We start from the raw sequence: 13,903 nt of genomic DNA, 5'->3' as shown, positions 1-13,903 counted from the left end.
ATTACAGGGGTGGTGGAACAAGCACAACTTATCCCCAGACTGTGTCTAGTCACTGGTTACTGGGCCTAGGACTGTTCAAGTTCCTGAAGAGCGCATACAAGCCCAGCCGCTCACATGGGCTGCTGCAAATCCTCCAGATCACTCCCATGACCTTTCTCATCCTGAGGCCTTTGTGAGCTCGCTTCTTTAAAAGGCATTTTACAACAAGTATGCCTCTTACAAGGTAGATCAATCGCAGTGTGTTTGAAAATACTGCCCTGGTTGCTTGTGGGCTTCCTAGGAGCATCTGGCTAGTCACTGTGGGAAACAGGGTTCTAAACTAGACAGACTGTTCCATCTTCAATCTGATTCATACACATGGTGGTAGAGATACACAACTGGAAAGCCTCAAGCTGAGAGTTGGTGTGTGCAGGATTTTGCCATGATTACCATGTGCTGAAATAGTCTTAAATAAGCCCTGAACTAGAGGGGGGGAGGGCACAGCAGACAAGGGGAAGGGTTAGTGTGGTTTATACTGGCCTCTAGTGATGAGCAATGGCCATTACAGCTGCAGAAAAGGAGAATGGTAAAAGTGGACAAAATAGTGTGTTACAGGGAACTCCCTAAGTGGAGACAACAACTTTCAAGTCTCCCCCAACTCCATCTTCACAGTTTCTTCTGTTTAACAAACCCTGTTTTAAAAGGAATACTTTAAAAAATAAATTCATTTTTTACATTACCCCAAAACAATTCACTAATCTTTTTTAGAAAACAGTTGTGAATTTTTTGTGCTTCAGGGATTTGGGGGTGGGGGAGGGGCTTGGAGAGGAAGTGTATTTGTGATGAAACAGGTACTAGGCAATAGGCATCTACCTCAGCCATCTTTCCCCCATTTCAACCTGAAGCACACTGAAAAAAACTTCCAGAATTGTTTAGAGCACACCTCAGGGCAGAAAAAATGTACTTTTTGGCAGACAAGAACAGCTCTATCAAATGTCTTCAACCTCTCATATTGATACACCTGTCTTCAAACTAAATGTGCTTTGAATTCCTTTTTTAAAATGTTGTAAACTAATGTGTAGGCTGCCTTAGGTACTCTAATCAAATCAGAAAGGCAGGATATAAATCTTTTAACTAAAAAAATATTCTTGCCCAAAGAGGCAGTCTGCTGCTACGGCTTGCTCATGAAAATGTGAGCAAAGTTGGGCCTGTTCCATCTCTGCCCAGGTGCCCTCTGCCCACCCTAGAAGAGAATTCTGGGATGCCCTCACAGGATGTTACCAAACACGACATGCTCAGTGCAGGGGACACACTCTTAGAAACAGAAGGAAGACGTGGAGAGCAGCAGAAGGAAAGCAAACCCTCCTGAATCACCTCTACAGGAACACCGGACATGGTTGGCTTTTGCTCACGCAGCCAAAGGCATGGATCTGCTGCCAGCGCAATAATCCCCCGCTGCAGCTCTGCGCTAGAATCATGTTTCAGGGGCTCCTTGCGTTTGTCATTTGGCTTGAGTCGTTTCCTGAAAGTAGGGGGCCACACCTTGCTTTAGGTCTAAAGATTCAGAGAGAATGTGGTGCCCAGGCATCATGGAAGAGACAAGGCGTGGCCTTAGGGACTGTCATATTGTGGCTGCAGGTTCCTAAGAACAAGTTGACCCACCCCTGTCTGAAGACCAACTGAGCCCTTCAGGACTCTGGAGCTCAGACTCCTCCTCCTGGGCTCTGCCTCCAGGCCTGAAGTGTCTGAGCTTGAAAGAGAGGCCGAGTGACACTGGCGGTGTTCTGTTCTAACTGCTCTTCCTGGGCTTGCTGGTGGTGCCGATGTCGGGGGGTGGTGGTGGTGGTGGTGTGTTAGGGGAGAAGCCACTCTTTGGCAGGGGTGGGTCCCATGGGTGCTGCTTCAGGAGTCCCTGCCTCTCCAAGGTCTGACAGTCCAGTGGCGTAGTCTTAGGGCTGGCTGGGCAGTACAGGTCCCACCTCCCCCCGCCCCCAACACACACACAGACTTTGCCACATTGGTAGGATCCAGCTCTGGCCTCAGCCCCTCCATATCTGGCTTGCAGTCGCTCCTGGGAAAGAGATGGCGACAGGCTGGATGCATGGTGCACCTGCCTAGATGATCTATTCTGTATAAGCCACAGCTCCTCAAAGTCTCAGGGAGAGAGAGCTTTCCCAGCCCTGCAACCTGAGATGTCCGGGTTTGTGCCTGGGACATGATACTCTCGGCAGCTGTGCTACAGCCCATAGTTGCCCTAGCAATGACCAAAGACAGATGCTAGTTTCACTGTTAAGCAAGGCTTTATTTTATTTATCATATATTATTGCACTTCAATATTAGACAAAAAAATAAACTCTCTCTTTTTTTCCTCTCGGCCTCTTTTGCGAGTCTTTTGGACTCCCAGCAGCAGCAGCAGCAAAAGAAACCCTCTCTATTTTCCCTTTGCAGCAAATATACTCCAGTTTAGGGAGGGAATTCTTTTATAATATCTCTCTCTATATATATAATTTATATATAACATTTGTTCTAGATTTCTAACAAAAGTGCAACGTTTGGTTTTTATTTAAAAGCAGTGTTGAACAGCAGCAACAGTGTCCCTCCCACCCTGCAAAGAACACAACTATTCCCCACATCATGCACACAGGAGGGTGACGGAAACGTGCCATGAGAAGCTCCTGTAACTGGGATGTCAAGATCTGATATGTATCGATGCAGAGAACAGGGCAGAGCTGACCACAGACAAGTTGGGATGGTGGGGGTCCTACTGGGCAGGAGAGGGAGCCCCAGTGCCCTTTTTGGTCACCTCCCTTACCAGTTTCAAAAAAGAAACAAACAAGGGTTCCGTTTCAGCTCCTTCTTTTGAATCTACACCATCTGGGCACCAGCTGGGGGAAAAAATGCATTTTCTGGAGTACTGGGACCTCTGGATTCACATAGCCACAGGTGTGTGCAATCCATGTGTCTGCAGTCCTACCAGACTCCACGTAGAGGATGTGGTATCTCATACAAAATCCAGCATCCTGAGGATGTCAGCTGCCATTTAAAAAAGAAAAATCAGGCTTCTAGCCCTTATGGCTGAGAATATTATTTGAAACAGGTTGGGCTTTAGCTAGTGGAATCTCAAGCCCAAACTACGCAAGGCTGTTTCTTCAAAATGTGGTTGCGCCCCAGTCACATGTAAAGTGGGAAGCAGGGTGCAATTTAAAGCACCAAAGGAATGTGCAGGATGAGTGACGAATGCTCCCTGCACTCACCATATTTCCCTCCACGGCGCCTCCTCCCAGGTGCCAGAGCCTAGCGGAAGAGAGGGAAGGACTGCTGAGCAGGTTTTCCAATGTTAGGCAGTGGAGCTTCCACGCTCTGCATCACTTCCTGTGCCTTCCCACAGCCCTGTTCCATGTTTGGGGAAGCCAGATAAATTGTGCAGAATAAGCAAATACATACAAATGTGTTTTATTTGCATAACTTTTTCAAGTCATAGATTTTGGCATTTCTTGGCACAGTATGGTTGCTTTTTGAACTATTATTATTATTAATTATTATTATTATTATTATTATTATTAAAGTGCCAAGTACACACAGCCTGAAGTGTAATGAATCGGGATTCTTAGAACCAGCACTTCTAAGTTCCATCCTAACCCCTCGGGGAAAAGGAGTCTACTTATTATTCGCTTAAGGCTGATTAGCCAGAGGTCTAGGTTTAGATTTGTAAATCTGGAACAGAGATGAAGCTTGCATTCTCACAATCACGGTGATCCTTGTTAAAGAGCTCACCTGGATAGTTGGGTCCCATGGAGCTTGTTGTGGGAACACAGACTTCCTGGGCAATCCTGGTTAACCACAGATTAAATGTGCCGTGGTTAAACTGCATTTAACCAGGATAAATAACCATCCTGGTTAAACCATGGCGGTTTGATCAAGATTGTCTGGGGAACCTGCATCTCACAGATTTCTGGGGGCTCAGAAATCCTGGTTAACTCTTTAACCAAGATCGCCATGATTGTGAGAACACAGCTGACGTTAACTAACAAAGTCAGTTTAGAGACAACAAGAACTCCAGGGTTCTAAGCTCCGTCCTGGGGTGGGAGAAAGAGAAAGATATCAGGAGGTTAGGATGGAAAGCCAGGTGCTGGAACTCTGGAAGGAAGCACTATTCACAGCTTAAACCTTCAGAAAAAGCACCATTGTCTGGAAGGAACCGGTCCGTTTGGGCAGAACGGCATTAGGAGTGTTTGACTGGCGTAGCTCTTTCTTCCCAACAGCTGAGCTTGCTTTGCTTGCTTGCCTGCATCTGACTTGGCATGGAAGGAATCCTGGCTCATCTAGACTTCCCTTCTCCCATTCAACAGTACTCACACTCCTTCCACTGGAACTGTCTTTCTGACCCCCGACCGACTTAGCCTCTCTACAATCGTTCTCTTTCACCAATGGCCTCATGAACATGCTTTGGCCATCTTGGACAGTCAAGTACAACTCTACCCATGAACTGGTGGAAGCCCCTTTGTGTTGGTTTCTTTGATATATTTACAAAATAGAATATAGTTATCCACATCAGACAAGACAAAAGAGGGTTGTGGCCCCACTTGCTCACCTGGAGGGGAGGGGTGGAAACTGGCCACCAAATAGTTCTACCTAACAGCTACCCAGTAAAATCTGCAGTACATATTGAACATCATAAGACAGTGCAGCACTTAGCCCTGTATATACTGCTCCTGCTATCAAGAGATAGCAGCAAGGGAATAGAGGCCCCAAAAGAGAGCCAGAGACTTGGGGCTACAGTAGCATGCAGATTAAGAAAAGGAACTAAGGTGGCCATGATCACCTCATCAGGATGTCTGTGGGTATTCCCGAGAGCTACCAGTCACTATTATGTACACAACGCTCAGTTTATATATACAGAATAGAACCTTGAGACAATAGCATAAAGGAAAAAAAGATATACACATAGATATATACATATTTAGAAACAACACGGTACGTGTGTCCAGTTCATTTGCTTGATCTCCTCTAGCAAATAAATGATCTTCAATCCGCACGGCGCCGTGGAGAGCGCGGGCCGGGAAACGCGCCCTTCTTCCTGTATCTGAACTCCTCACTGGGGAGGGATCTGCTCTAGCAGATCCCAGCAGCGATGGGCTCCCTGCCCTTGCCGGATCCCTTCTGCTCCTCTTCTTTCATCATCGTCGTCGTCTTCTTCCAAAGAGCAAAATGTAGTCCAATGCATTATATTTGCTTGATGGTTGATTCTCAATTCTTCTTCCACAAACTCTGAGGGTTTGGGTGGTCCAGTGGGCTTAAGGGTTGATCCGGAAGGCAAGGAGTTTCTCCGAATGCTGGTTGTTGAGGGTCCTCAGGTCAGGGAGACGGAGGAGCAGCTTGGGGAAAAGTGTGGAGTCATCTGGATGCTTCTTAGTTACTAGAGTTCTCAAGGCTCTTATTAAAGTCTCCTGGAGGATCTCAATAGCATCCACATCAGAGATGCCCGAGCGATCTAAAGACCAAAGCAAAGTTGTTAAACTGGCAGAAACAGAAACAACTTGGAGAATAAACGGTGTTTCTGTGGGCTTATTTGCCCAGAAAAACATTGAACAGTTGCAATATTTACTTGATAGCTAGTATCAAACTAGCCATCAGAGCCTTTGGATGGGGCGGTCTAGAAATGCAGTAAATAAATAAACTCAGATATCATAATGGGTCAGATACCAAAGCCAATTCAACATCTGTGTGTAATCTGTGTTAAAAATGTATTAAAATTCTGCCCTAAGGTACCCCCAAAATCTGCACCAATGGATTTTGCAACCTGTATAAATTAGGCAAATATAGCAGATGTGCGTAATTTCTTTAATTGTGTGTGATTTGTTGGGTGATGTTTTTCCTACTCTGCACAATCTGTTTCTCTTAAACATGGAAAGGGGAGGGGCACAGAAACTCTGCCCTTAACCTCTGGAAATCTTAGTCAACAATTCCTCTAGGTTCTGAGATTTCACCAAGCATTTCTGACACACTTTTAACTTTTCTCCCCAAAACATTAGGAACTTGCTACAAAAAAACCCACAAAAAAACACCTAAAAGCTGGGATTCTGAGGAAACTGAATTTTATGGGTAATTTCTGACTCCACTTTCACTGTACTCATACACAATCATGGCGTGAATCTAACCTCACCCAGGGGCTAATTTGTAAAATAAGAGGGTGTTGGAGCTAAAATCCATTTAGAGTCTGTACCTCCTAATCCCAGGTGTGTAAAATCTGGCAGTGGTTATCTCAGTACTGAGCAAAATGCTCTCTGCATATGTTCAGATACATTGGCTGACATCTAGAGCAGCCAAATCAGGACATAGTGGATCTGCGTCTGGTGCAGAGAGAAGGCTGGAGCTCATCCTCATCTTCTAGAGTGCTGCAGAGCAGTAGTGTGTGTGTGTGTGTGTGTGTGTGCGCGCGCGCGCGCACGCAGAGGAAGGGATTTTTGCTGCTTTCTCCTGCTCCTGCAAGTTCTCTTTGCCTTCAGACATATGTCCATGAGGGCTGCACAACCTTCGGGGACATATTTATGAAAGCAAAGAGCAGCTATGAGGACAGAGGAGAGCAGTAAAAATCCCTACCCCCTCCTGCATGCTCTGCTGCTGCATGGCACACTGGTTGAGCTCTCAGTAGCCTCTCTGCCCCAAAGACTACTCCAAGGCTACGTCCTGATTTGGCTGCTCTGGATGTCAGCTGCCGTCTTTGTCTATTATTTCTATCCCTTATCAGGAAATTTCAAGGCGGTTTACCACTAAAATATGTTATGCCTGAGATAATTCAAACTGGGTAAGCAGCGGCCATCATAAAAACTGGGATAGCTAAGTCAGGCCTTCTGCAATTACTTCAAATGTTCCAGATCAGGCCCCAAAGTGCATAACCTGGTCCTGGGTCAGCTTAATCCCTGCCCTGACTTGCCAGTGAAGGCTCTCGGATTCCAACCTGACTAAGGCTGCTGTTTCTTGAAGCACTCTCACGGAGTTAGGTAAGCGTTCTATAGGGCACTCCCATCCCAGGACTGCAGGGTCAGGGAAAGCTGCCAACCAAGGCACAGAAGTTTCTATCTAGGATAGGATGTGGCAATCATACCCCTTGGCTCTAACCCAATGATGCTGCTATGACAGGGCTCACACTCACCTGCTGAGACGAGGACCACGGCCATGAAGAGAGCCATTTCCTGGGCATCCAAGCCCAGTGAACTGAGTTTCTCGCTGAACTCAAACATGGCATCCAGCAGGGAGCCCATGCCCATGGTACGCAGGCTGCAGAGCGAGTATGTCTCTCCACTCAGGAAGGTCACCACCTTTTCCTTGGGACTGAACAGGGAGGAGAAGCGCACCATTAGCACCTGCAAAGGGAAAGGAGAAAAGGGGAGAGAGCAGGTGAGGCACTGCCAGTTTCAGCATGTTGAGAAATATCTCAACAACTTCAGAAGAGTCTTCCATAGCTTATAACTCACAGATTTCCAAAGCTAGGCTTTGGAATTGCCTGTTAAAATGCCCTATCACCAGATGGAAGAGATGCAGAATTCCCAGGGTCTTTTAAAAAAGAGGGAAGATGGGCCTGATGGGAGTGGGGTACAGAGGACTCCTATACCCCCCCTCCACCTGCCATTTATGGGGCAACTCTTAAATGTTACGTTTTGAAGCAAGACTGCCATTGCTTGGCCTTGAAAAGGGCTCCTACATGGCACAGAGAAGCTTGGGGTGGGGGTTGACTGATTCTGGCACTGTGATGGGAGAAGCTGCATTTGTTAAACTTCTTCCTGCTATGCCGCAGTTAAAGGCAAAAGAGCACAAAGAGTCAGACCACCCTAATTCCTTGAGCTGTGTAGTTTGCTAAACTATTAGGATTCCCTGAATGGAAGGCAAGAGTGCTTCTGATGCTGGGGTTCCACAGGCAGGTGGAGACATAAGCATGCCTCCCCCGCCCCGAAACTCTGCCAACACAGCTGATCTTCTTTTCGTAATAATGCAAATTTTCATTCAGGGGGGGGGGGGAGGTCCTAGTTCCTGTGGTTGTGGAGGAAAGTATTCCCACAAAAAATCATATTTTTGCTCTCTCCATTCCTGCCACTCCAACAGCACCCCAAAACTGAACTGCGCCTTTGGGGGGGGGGGAGACTCACATCTCGGCAGAAGAATATTGTAATCCAGAAAGTATATGCTGATCGTTCCCATTTGCATCACTTTCTTCCCTGCATAGAATCTGGGCTGCCCACGCGCAGAACACGCCCGGCCTCGTCCCAGTCAGGAGTGCACAGCAAGAGTCACTGACCTGGAATGTGCCGGCTTTCAGCAGCATCACTTGGTCCTGCTGGCAGAGCGACTGGAAGCCTGGGATGCTCTTGGCAAACTCCACCACCTCCTTGACGGCCGGCGTAAAGCACTGCGAAAACTCCTCCCACACCTGCTGGCTGCTCTTCCCATTGTTGCAGTAGGGGGTGGCGTTCAGGGGACAGGCCTGCGTGCAAGGAGGAAAGGCAACAGGGTCAAAACGGAACCCTTGGTTTACCAAAAAACAAAACAGAAAACGAGCTGTTCTCAGAAACAAGCAAGGCTGTTCGTTACCTTATTCTGTTCTTTTATACTGTAAATGCATCTCCCCTCCACCCACCCTTCCGCCATGGAACAGGCGGAACACCCTTCCGCCATGGAACACCCACCCTTCCGCCATGGAACAGGCTCTCAAGGTGACTGATGTCACCAAAATGCATGGCAAAATCAGGTGAAAACAAGTACAACTTGTGCAGCGAGATATAAAGGAAAGGTATTGGCGGGGCCAGAGTGGGGGGAGGCAGCCAGTCCCTAGAACAGCAGAACCTCCCCCTGCCCATTCTTTTATACATAAAGCTGCTTGTCTTTTCTTTCTCCCAGTGGTGGTGACTTCCAGCCAAGGAGCTCCACAGGAAGAAAAATGGGTTTTAAAAATTGGATTTGGCTTTAAAAAGCGAGTTTGTTTCCTCTCGTCTTATGTAAGCTCTTTAATTTATTTATTTTTTTTAAAGATCTGAAATGCCTGATGCTCCCCAATGCCCTACTCCAGTCAGTCGCCTGATCTTAAATCCAGCCCTGAGGAAAGGAATTCAGAGTGCAGCTATTCCCTTCCTCAAGACCCAATTTAGGGCTCTGGTCACCTGCTCTGAGTGGCACTTTGGGAGGCATCAAGCATTCCCGTTCTTGCAGAAAATTAACTTCTTACATAAGATGAGAGAAAACAAATTTGCTATTTGCTTATATCTAGTAAAGAATGAATACATACTTCCAGATCCTAATGTGCAAAGTCCTGTGATGACCGTCTGTGAAGACGGTCCTGTATGAAAAGAACACGTTCTGCATGCAGATCATGCCTCAAAGTCATGAAAGGGGCTGCAAACAAGGCAAACAGGAACCGAGGTATATTTATGGTTTTATATATTTAGCACAATTTGTGTGCATATCACTTTTGGATTTTCAATAAATACTGGTTAGGGACCAGGTACAACTGTAGTCCCAGGAAAGGGAGGCAGAGAAATAAACAAGGCAAGCTTTTGAAGTGGTCAAGCCACACCATGCGTTCATGCATGCTAAATCTTATAATTGCCCTAATTCAAGTGAATGATTTTAATTTTTTTAAGAATGATTGCAGGGCTCAGGTGCCCAAAAGACACGCTCTGGGTCGGATTAGGATGTTTTTGGACACCCTAATCCCAATTATGGGAATAAACTGTGGTTAACAGCACTTTGCATTTGCTCAGGGACACTCTAATCTTTATAATTAGTGAACATGCTCCAGGGCTGGAGGCCTAGTGTTTGAATGAGACTCCAGAGCTGGTTCAAACTGAACTCTGTCCTGACAGCAGGAAAGAGGTCTATGGCTCACACATTCCCTGCTGTACGATCAAACATATAGTGGCTTCAGACTGGCACTAGCCTTGATTAATCTCCTGCTATTTTGATTTTACAGACTGGCACCCCGCCACAGATAACTAACAGTATCTCTACCGTGAGGCATATCCCTATTAATACCCCATTCAGCCATGATACTGGCTGGGTGACTCTGGGCCAGTCACTTCTCTCTCAGCCTAACCGACTTCACAGGGTTGTTGTGAGGAGAAACATAACCAGGTACATTGCTCTGGGCACCTCGGAGGAAGAGCAGGATAGAAATGTAAATATCTACACCACAGACTTATATAGTTTAACAGTCATTCCTTATCTCTGGGGAACTGTAATCTAGAAGGTGGGTGTTAAGGGAATCTAAACAAGAACTCTCAGCACTTCATAAACTACAACTCCCAGGATTCTTTGAAGAAGAACATGACACCTGAAGTGGTATAAAAAGCCAAAGTGTAACAAGCACGCCTATTCTAAGAGAGGAAAAGGTTACAACAGCAGAAGGGCAAGTCATATGCTGGTTTTACATGGCCCTATAACTGGCCCTATCCACCCCTACCTAGCACAGTACCTCCAGTGACTGTGGCTGGTGTCTCTCTTATGTTTCTTTTTAGATTGTGAGCCCTTTGGGGACAGGGAGCCATCTTATTTATGTATTATTTCTCTGTGTAAACCGCCCTGAGCCATTTTTGGAAGGGCGGTATAGAAATCTAATATAAATAAATAAATAAATAAAAGATAGCAAGCAAGCAAGCCTCCCTATCTATTAATGTTCGTGGTTCCATTTTGTTTGTTTGTTTCATTTAATGCTAAAACTGATAGGCAACATCACTAGTCCTTTGGGCTCTTGCAGCAGCTCACACTTTTGAATAGTAAAACCCAACAATCAAACAAAAGGCCTCTGTTCTGTTGCTGATCACCCCTGCAGTACCACCAATGTACAGCAGGGGGAACCCAAGGTTTTCTATCAGAGATCCTGAAGCAGAGCTACCAAGGTAAGGCCCACAAGGTTTTGTGATCTTCCGCTGCAGCTGCTCAGCCAGGGTCTCATTTCTAAAATGGGTCATTCCTGAGGCTCCATTATACCTGGACGTGGTATTGTGCCCCCTTAGAACTCCCTGCCCTCACCAACCACTGAGATGAATAAAAAGCCCCAGATGGCTGCACACACAGGGCAGAAGGGCAAGAGCTGTTAAGGATGTGCACAGGACCTTCATGGGCCTCCAAACCAGTCTGAAAGACCGGCGGTTCGGTTGATTTGAAGGTGTGTGTGGGGGTCTCTTTAAGTAGGGGGAGGGTGCTCTTACCCCTCCTGCCGCATTCCCCCCACTGGCGCTGCCTTTTCAAACGGTCCGGCAGGGTGGTAGCATACCTCCTTGCTGCCCTGGATCCTCCTCGGACAGGATGTGACCAGAAGTTGTTGCTGCATGTGCACCAGCAGGGAGCTGGTGGCGGGAGAGTTAAGAGCACCCTCCCCCATCCTTAAAGAGATCCCCCTCACCGGTTCCATGCACACCACTGACAGCTGTCCCCTGTGGCTTGTCCCAAGCTTTTGGAGGCATCGGAGGTATACTGCCTCTGAGCATGGAGGCTCCATCTCTAGCAATTACAGCTCCTAGCCCTATCTTCCGTAAAGAGGCCTAAACCTTTTCAAAAGCTGCCTACATGCTGGTGCCTGTCTCAACATCCTGTGGCAAAGAGTCCCCAAGGTGGTCACTGGGTACTTACAATGCCTCTGCTGGTCGTTCCTCGCCAGGGGCAGCCCCTCTGGGGATTTGCCTCAGGGTAGCCATATTCAAAAGCTGGGTAGCTCCCAGCATTGTGCAAATAGCTGGCCTGCTGGGCCTGGAAGATCTCGTTGCCAAAGCACCGGGGACTGTTGTCCACGTAACTGGGTGGCTCTTGAGGGCTGTAGCTTGACAGGCGCAGGGTGGCCGACTCATACGGCCCATAGCTGTAGGCATTGTTCAGCTGCTGGTCGTTGTAGTTGGCCAAGGGGCAGGCCTCGCTCCCTGGGGTCCCGCCAGACTTGCCCAGGCGGTCTTGCCCGCTCACAAAGATGTCGTGGTAGGCCCTTGAAATGGCAGTAATGGCCTCCTCTTCCTGGGCGCTTGGGCTGGGGGGGGCATCTGCCTCGGGGCTCAGGACAACATCCATGGGAGCCTCATTCAGGCTGTTCATGTAGCTCTGCATCTCGTCCAGCAGCCGCTGCTTCTCTCGCTTAGGGATGCGCCCAAAGCGCACCGCTGTCGGCGGAAGGGAGAGAAGGGGAGCGTGAGTGCCATGGGGAAGGAGGACTCAAGCAGCCCGGTCAAGGCAGAGGGTTGCGCCAGGCATAAACTTTGCTAACAGCCCCAACACGATTACGGGAGAAGCTGCACCCACCAACATTCTCCCTTCCGGAACAGTGCTGGACCCGGCAACCCGAGACATAGGGTTGATATAGGAACTCCCTGCTGCTGAGGGAGTTCAGAACAGCTGCACGACCTTCAGTGTCATCTCAAAATTTCACCCAGAGAATGTGGATGGGACAGGCAGGGGTCAGATCATCAGGTACACTGCCTGCCCCTCCGCCCACCCACCCCCCTTGGTGTGTGCAATACTGATGGTTTTTAAACTTGGGGCTTGATGGCAACTGCTGATTTGGGCACAACTTTGTCCCACAAAAGGCCGGGAGGGCCAGATCCAAACCTGCTCCAGAATCCAAGGAGCCATCGCAAAGCCAAGATTAGCATCCAGCTTCTGGGTACATCCATCATGTACTCAGGGGGAAAGTTGTGTCCATTAATCAAAGGCTATACTGCCTGCTCTCTGGGCAGGAGCCCCTCCTCCCACATCCTCCTCTGCTGCTCTGGAAACCTTGACTCAGAAGCATAAATCAGCCCAGGGTCCCATTTATCAGCCAAGGATGTGCTGACACGATGCCCTGTGGGAGAGCAGCAGCAAGCCACATACGTCTGCCGTAGAGGGTGGCTGAGATTTGGACCACTGCGGCTGCATTCCGGCTAGAACATACCTGGGCAGTTCTCCAGCCCCCTTCTCCCCTCCCACTCCATTTCCCAGCCATTTTAGGGGATGCCACCAGGGTTGCCATTCCTTACGAGAGTGTACGTTACAGCCCAGGCAGTGAAAGCAACTGCTCTGCCCCCAGCCTGTGAGCGCCCGATAAACACAGCACCCGGTGTTGCTCAGGTCATTCGGACAAACTCTGAAGAAGAAGCAACAGGCTCCACAGCCGGCTCCAACAGGCTGCCATCCCCCCCAGATGCTCACCGTCTCTGGACATGCCCACCACCAGACACTTCTTGAAGCGGCAGTGCTGGCAGCGGTTGCGGTTCATCCGCATGATCAGGCAGTTCTCGTTCTTCACGCACATCTTGTAGTTGATGTTTTGCTGGATGCTGCGGCGAAAGAAGCCCTGGTGGACAGAAACAGACAGGGGCTCAGTGGATCAGAGCCAACAGGGCTGCAGAGGAGAAATGAATTGCTGTCCTAATTGTTGCTGGGGCTTAAGCCTACCTGAGAACTGGGACAGGGAAACGGCTAGTAAAAAATGTCAATTTGCAGGGTAGTCACACGGGCTGACATCTAGGCTAAGTTACTCAATCATACTGCTATTCAAAACTGGAAACGCTCCAAGTCCTGAAGTGTTTGCATATGTCTCTTTTTAGAAGTTGGCGGAAGGTGTCATCATTCGTTCTAGGAAATCGAATGCTAATTAATTCTCCCCCACACTCCAAGGGGCCAGTTTGGATGAACTGTAACACAGTAGGGATCAATTAGATTGGCCAGCTGAAGAAGAACATTAATTATTAAAGCTTCCTTTTATTTTCTTCTATCTACTTTCATGACCGCCATCCCACTTCACTAAGAGTATGGTATAGTGCAGTATTCCAGTGATCAATGCAAATAGGGGAAAGAGCAGGGAAGAATCAACACGAGTCACTTCTACAAAGCATTTTAGAAATGAACTAGTTAATGCAGAGTACACACTGGATTACATGCATTGCTATGTAGCCCAGAGATATGTGCA

The 13,903-nt window shown here is 48.0% G+C and overlaps 1 protein-coding gene across 1 annotated transcript in view; it reads right to left on the bottom strand.

Annotated features, from left to right (window-relative positions):
• Positions 1-2,260: 2,260 nt before the first annotated feature.
• LOC128346747 (nuclear receptor subfamily 1 group D member 1-like) overlaps positions 2,261-13,903 on the bottom strand; it is a 36,061-nt gene continuing 24,418 nt past the window's right edge. The window contains exons 4-8 of the mRNA XM_053300363.1: positions 13,144-13,288; positions 11,599-12,116; positions 8,273-8,458; positions 7,133-7,343; positions 2,261-5,470 (exon numbers count right to left, since the gene is read on the bottom strand). Of these exons, the coding sequence (XP_053156338.1) occupies positions 5,274-5,470; positions 7,133-7,343; positions 8,273-8,458; positions 11,599-12,116; positions 13,144-13,288 (1,257 nt within the window). The 3' untranslated portion in view covers positions 2,261-5,273. The remainder of the gene's footprint in view (positions 5,471-7,132; positions 7,344-8,272; positions 8,459-11,598; positions 12,117-13,143; positions 13,289-13,903) is intronic.

This window comes from Hemicordylus capensis, chromosome 2 (genome assembly GCF_027244095.1).
Source record: "Hemicordylus capensis ecotype Gifberg chromosome 2, rHemCap1.1.pri, whole genome shotgun sequence".
Lineage (NCBI taxonomy): Eukaryota > Metazoa > Chordata > Lepidosauria > Squamata > Cordylidae > Hemicordylus > Hemicordylus capensis.
The sequence above is the reverse complement of the archived record's forward strand: the minus strand, read 5'-3'. Positions and strand labels throughout refer to the sequence as shown.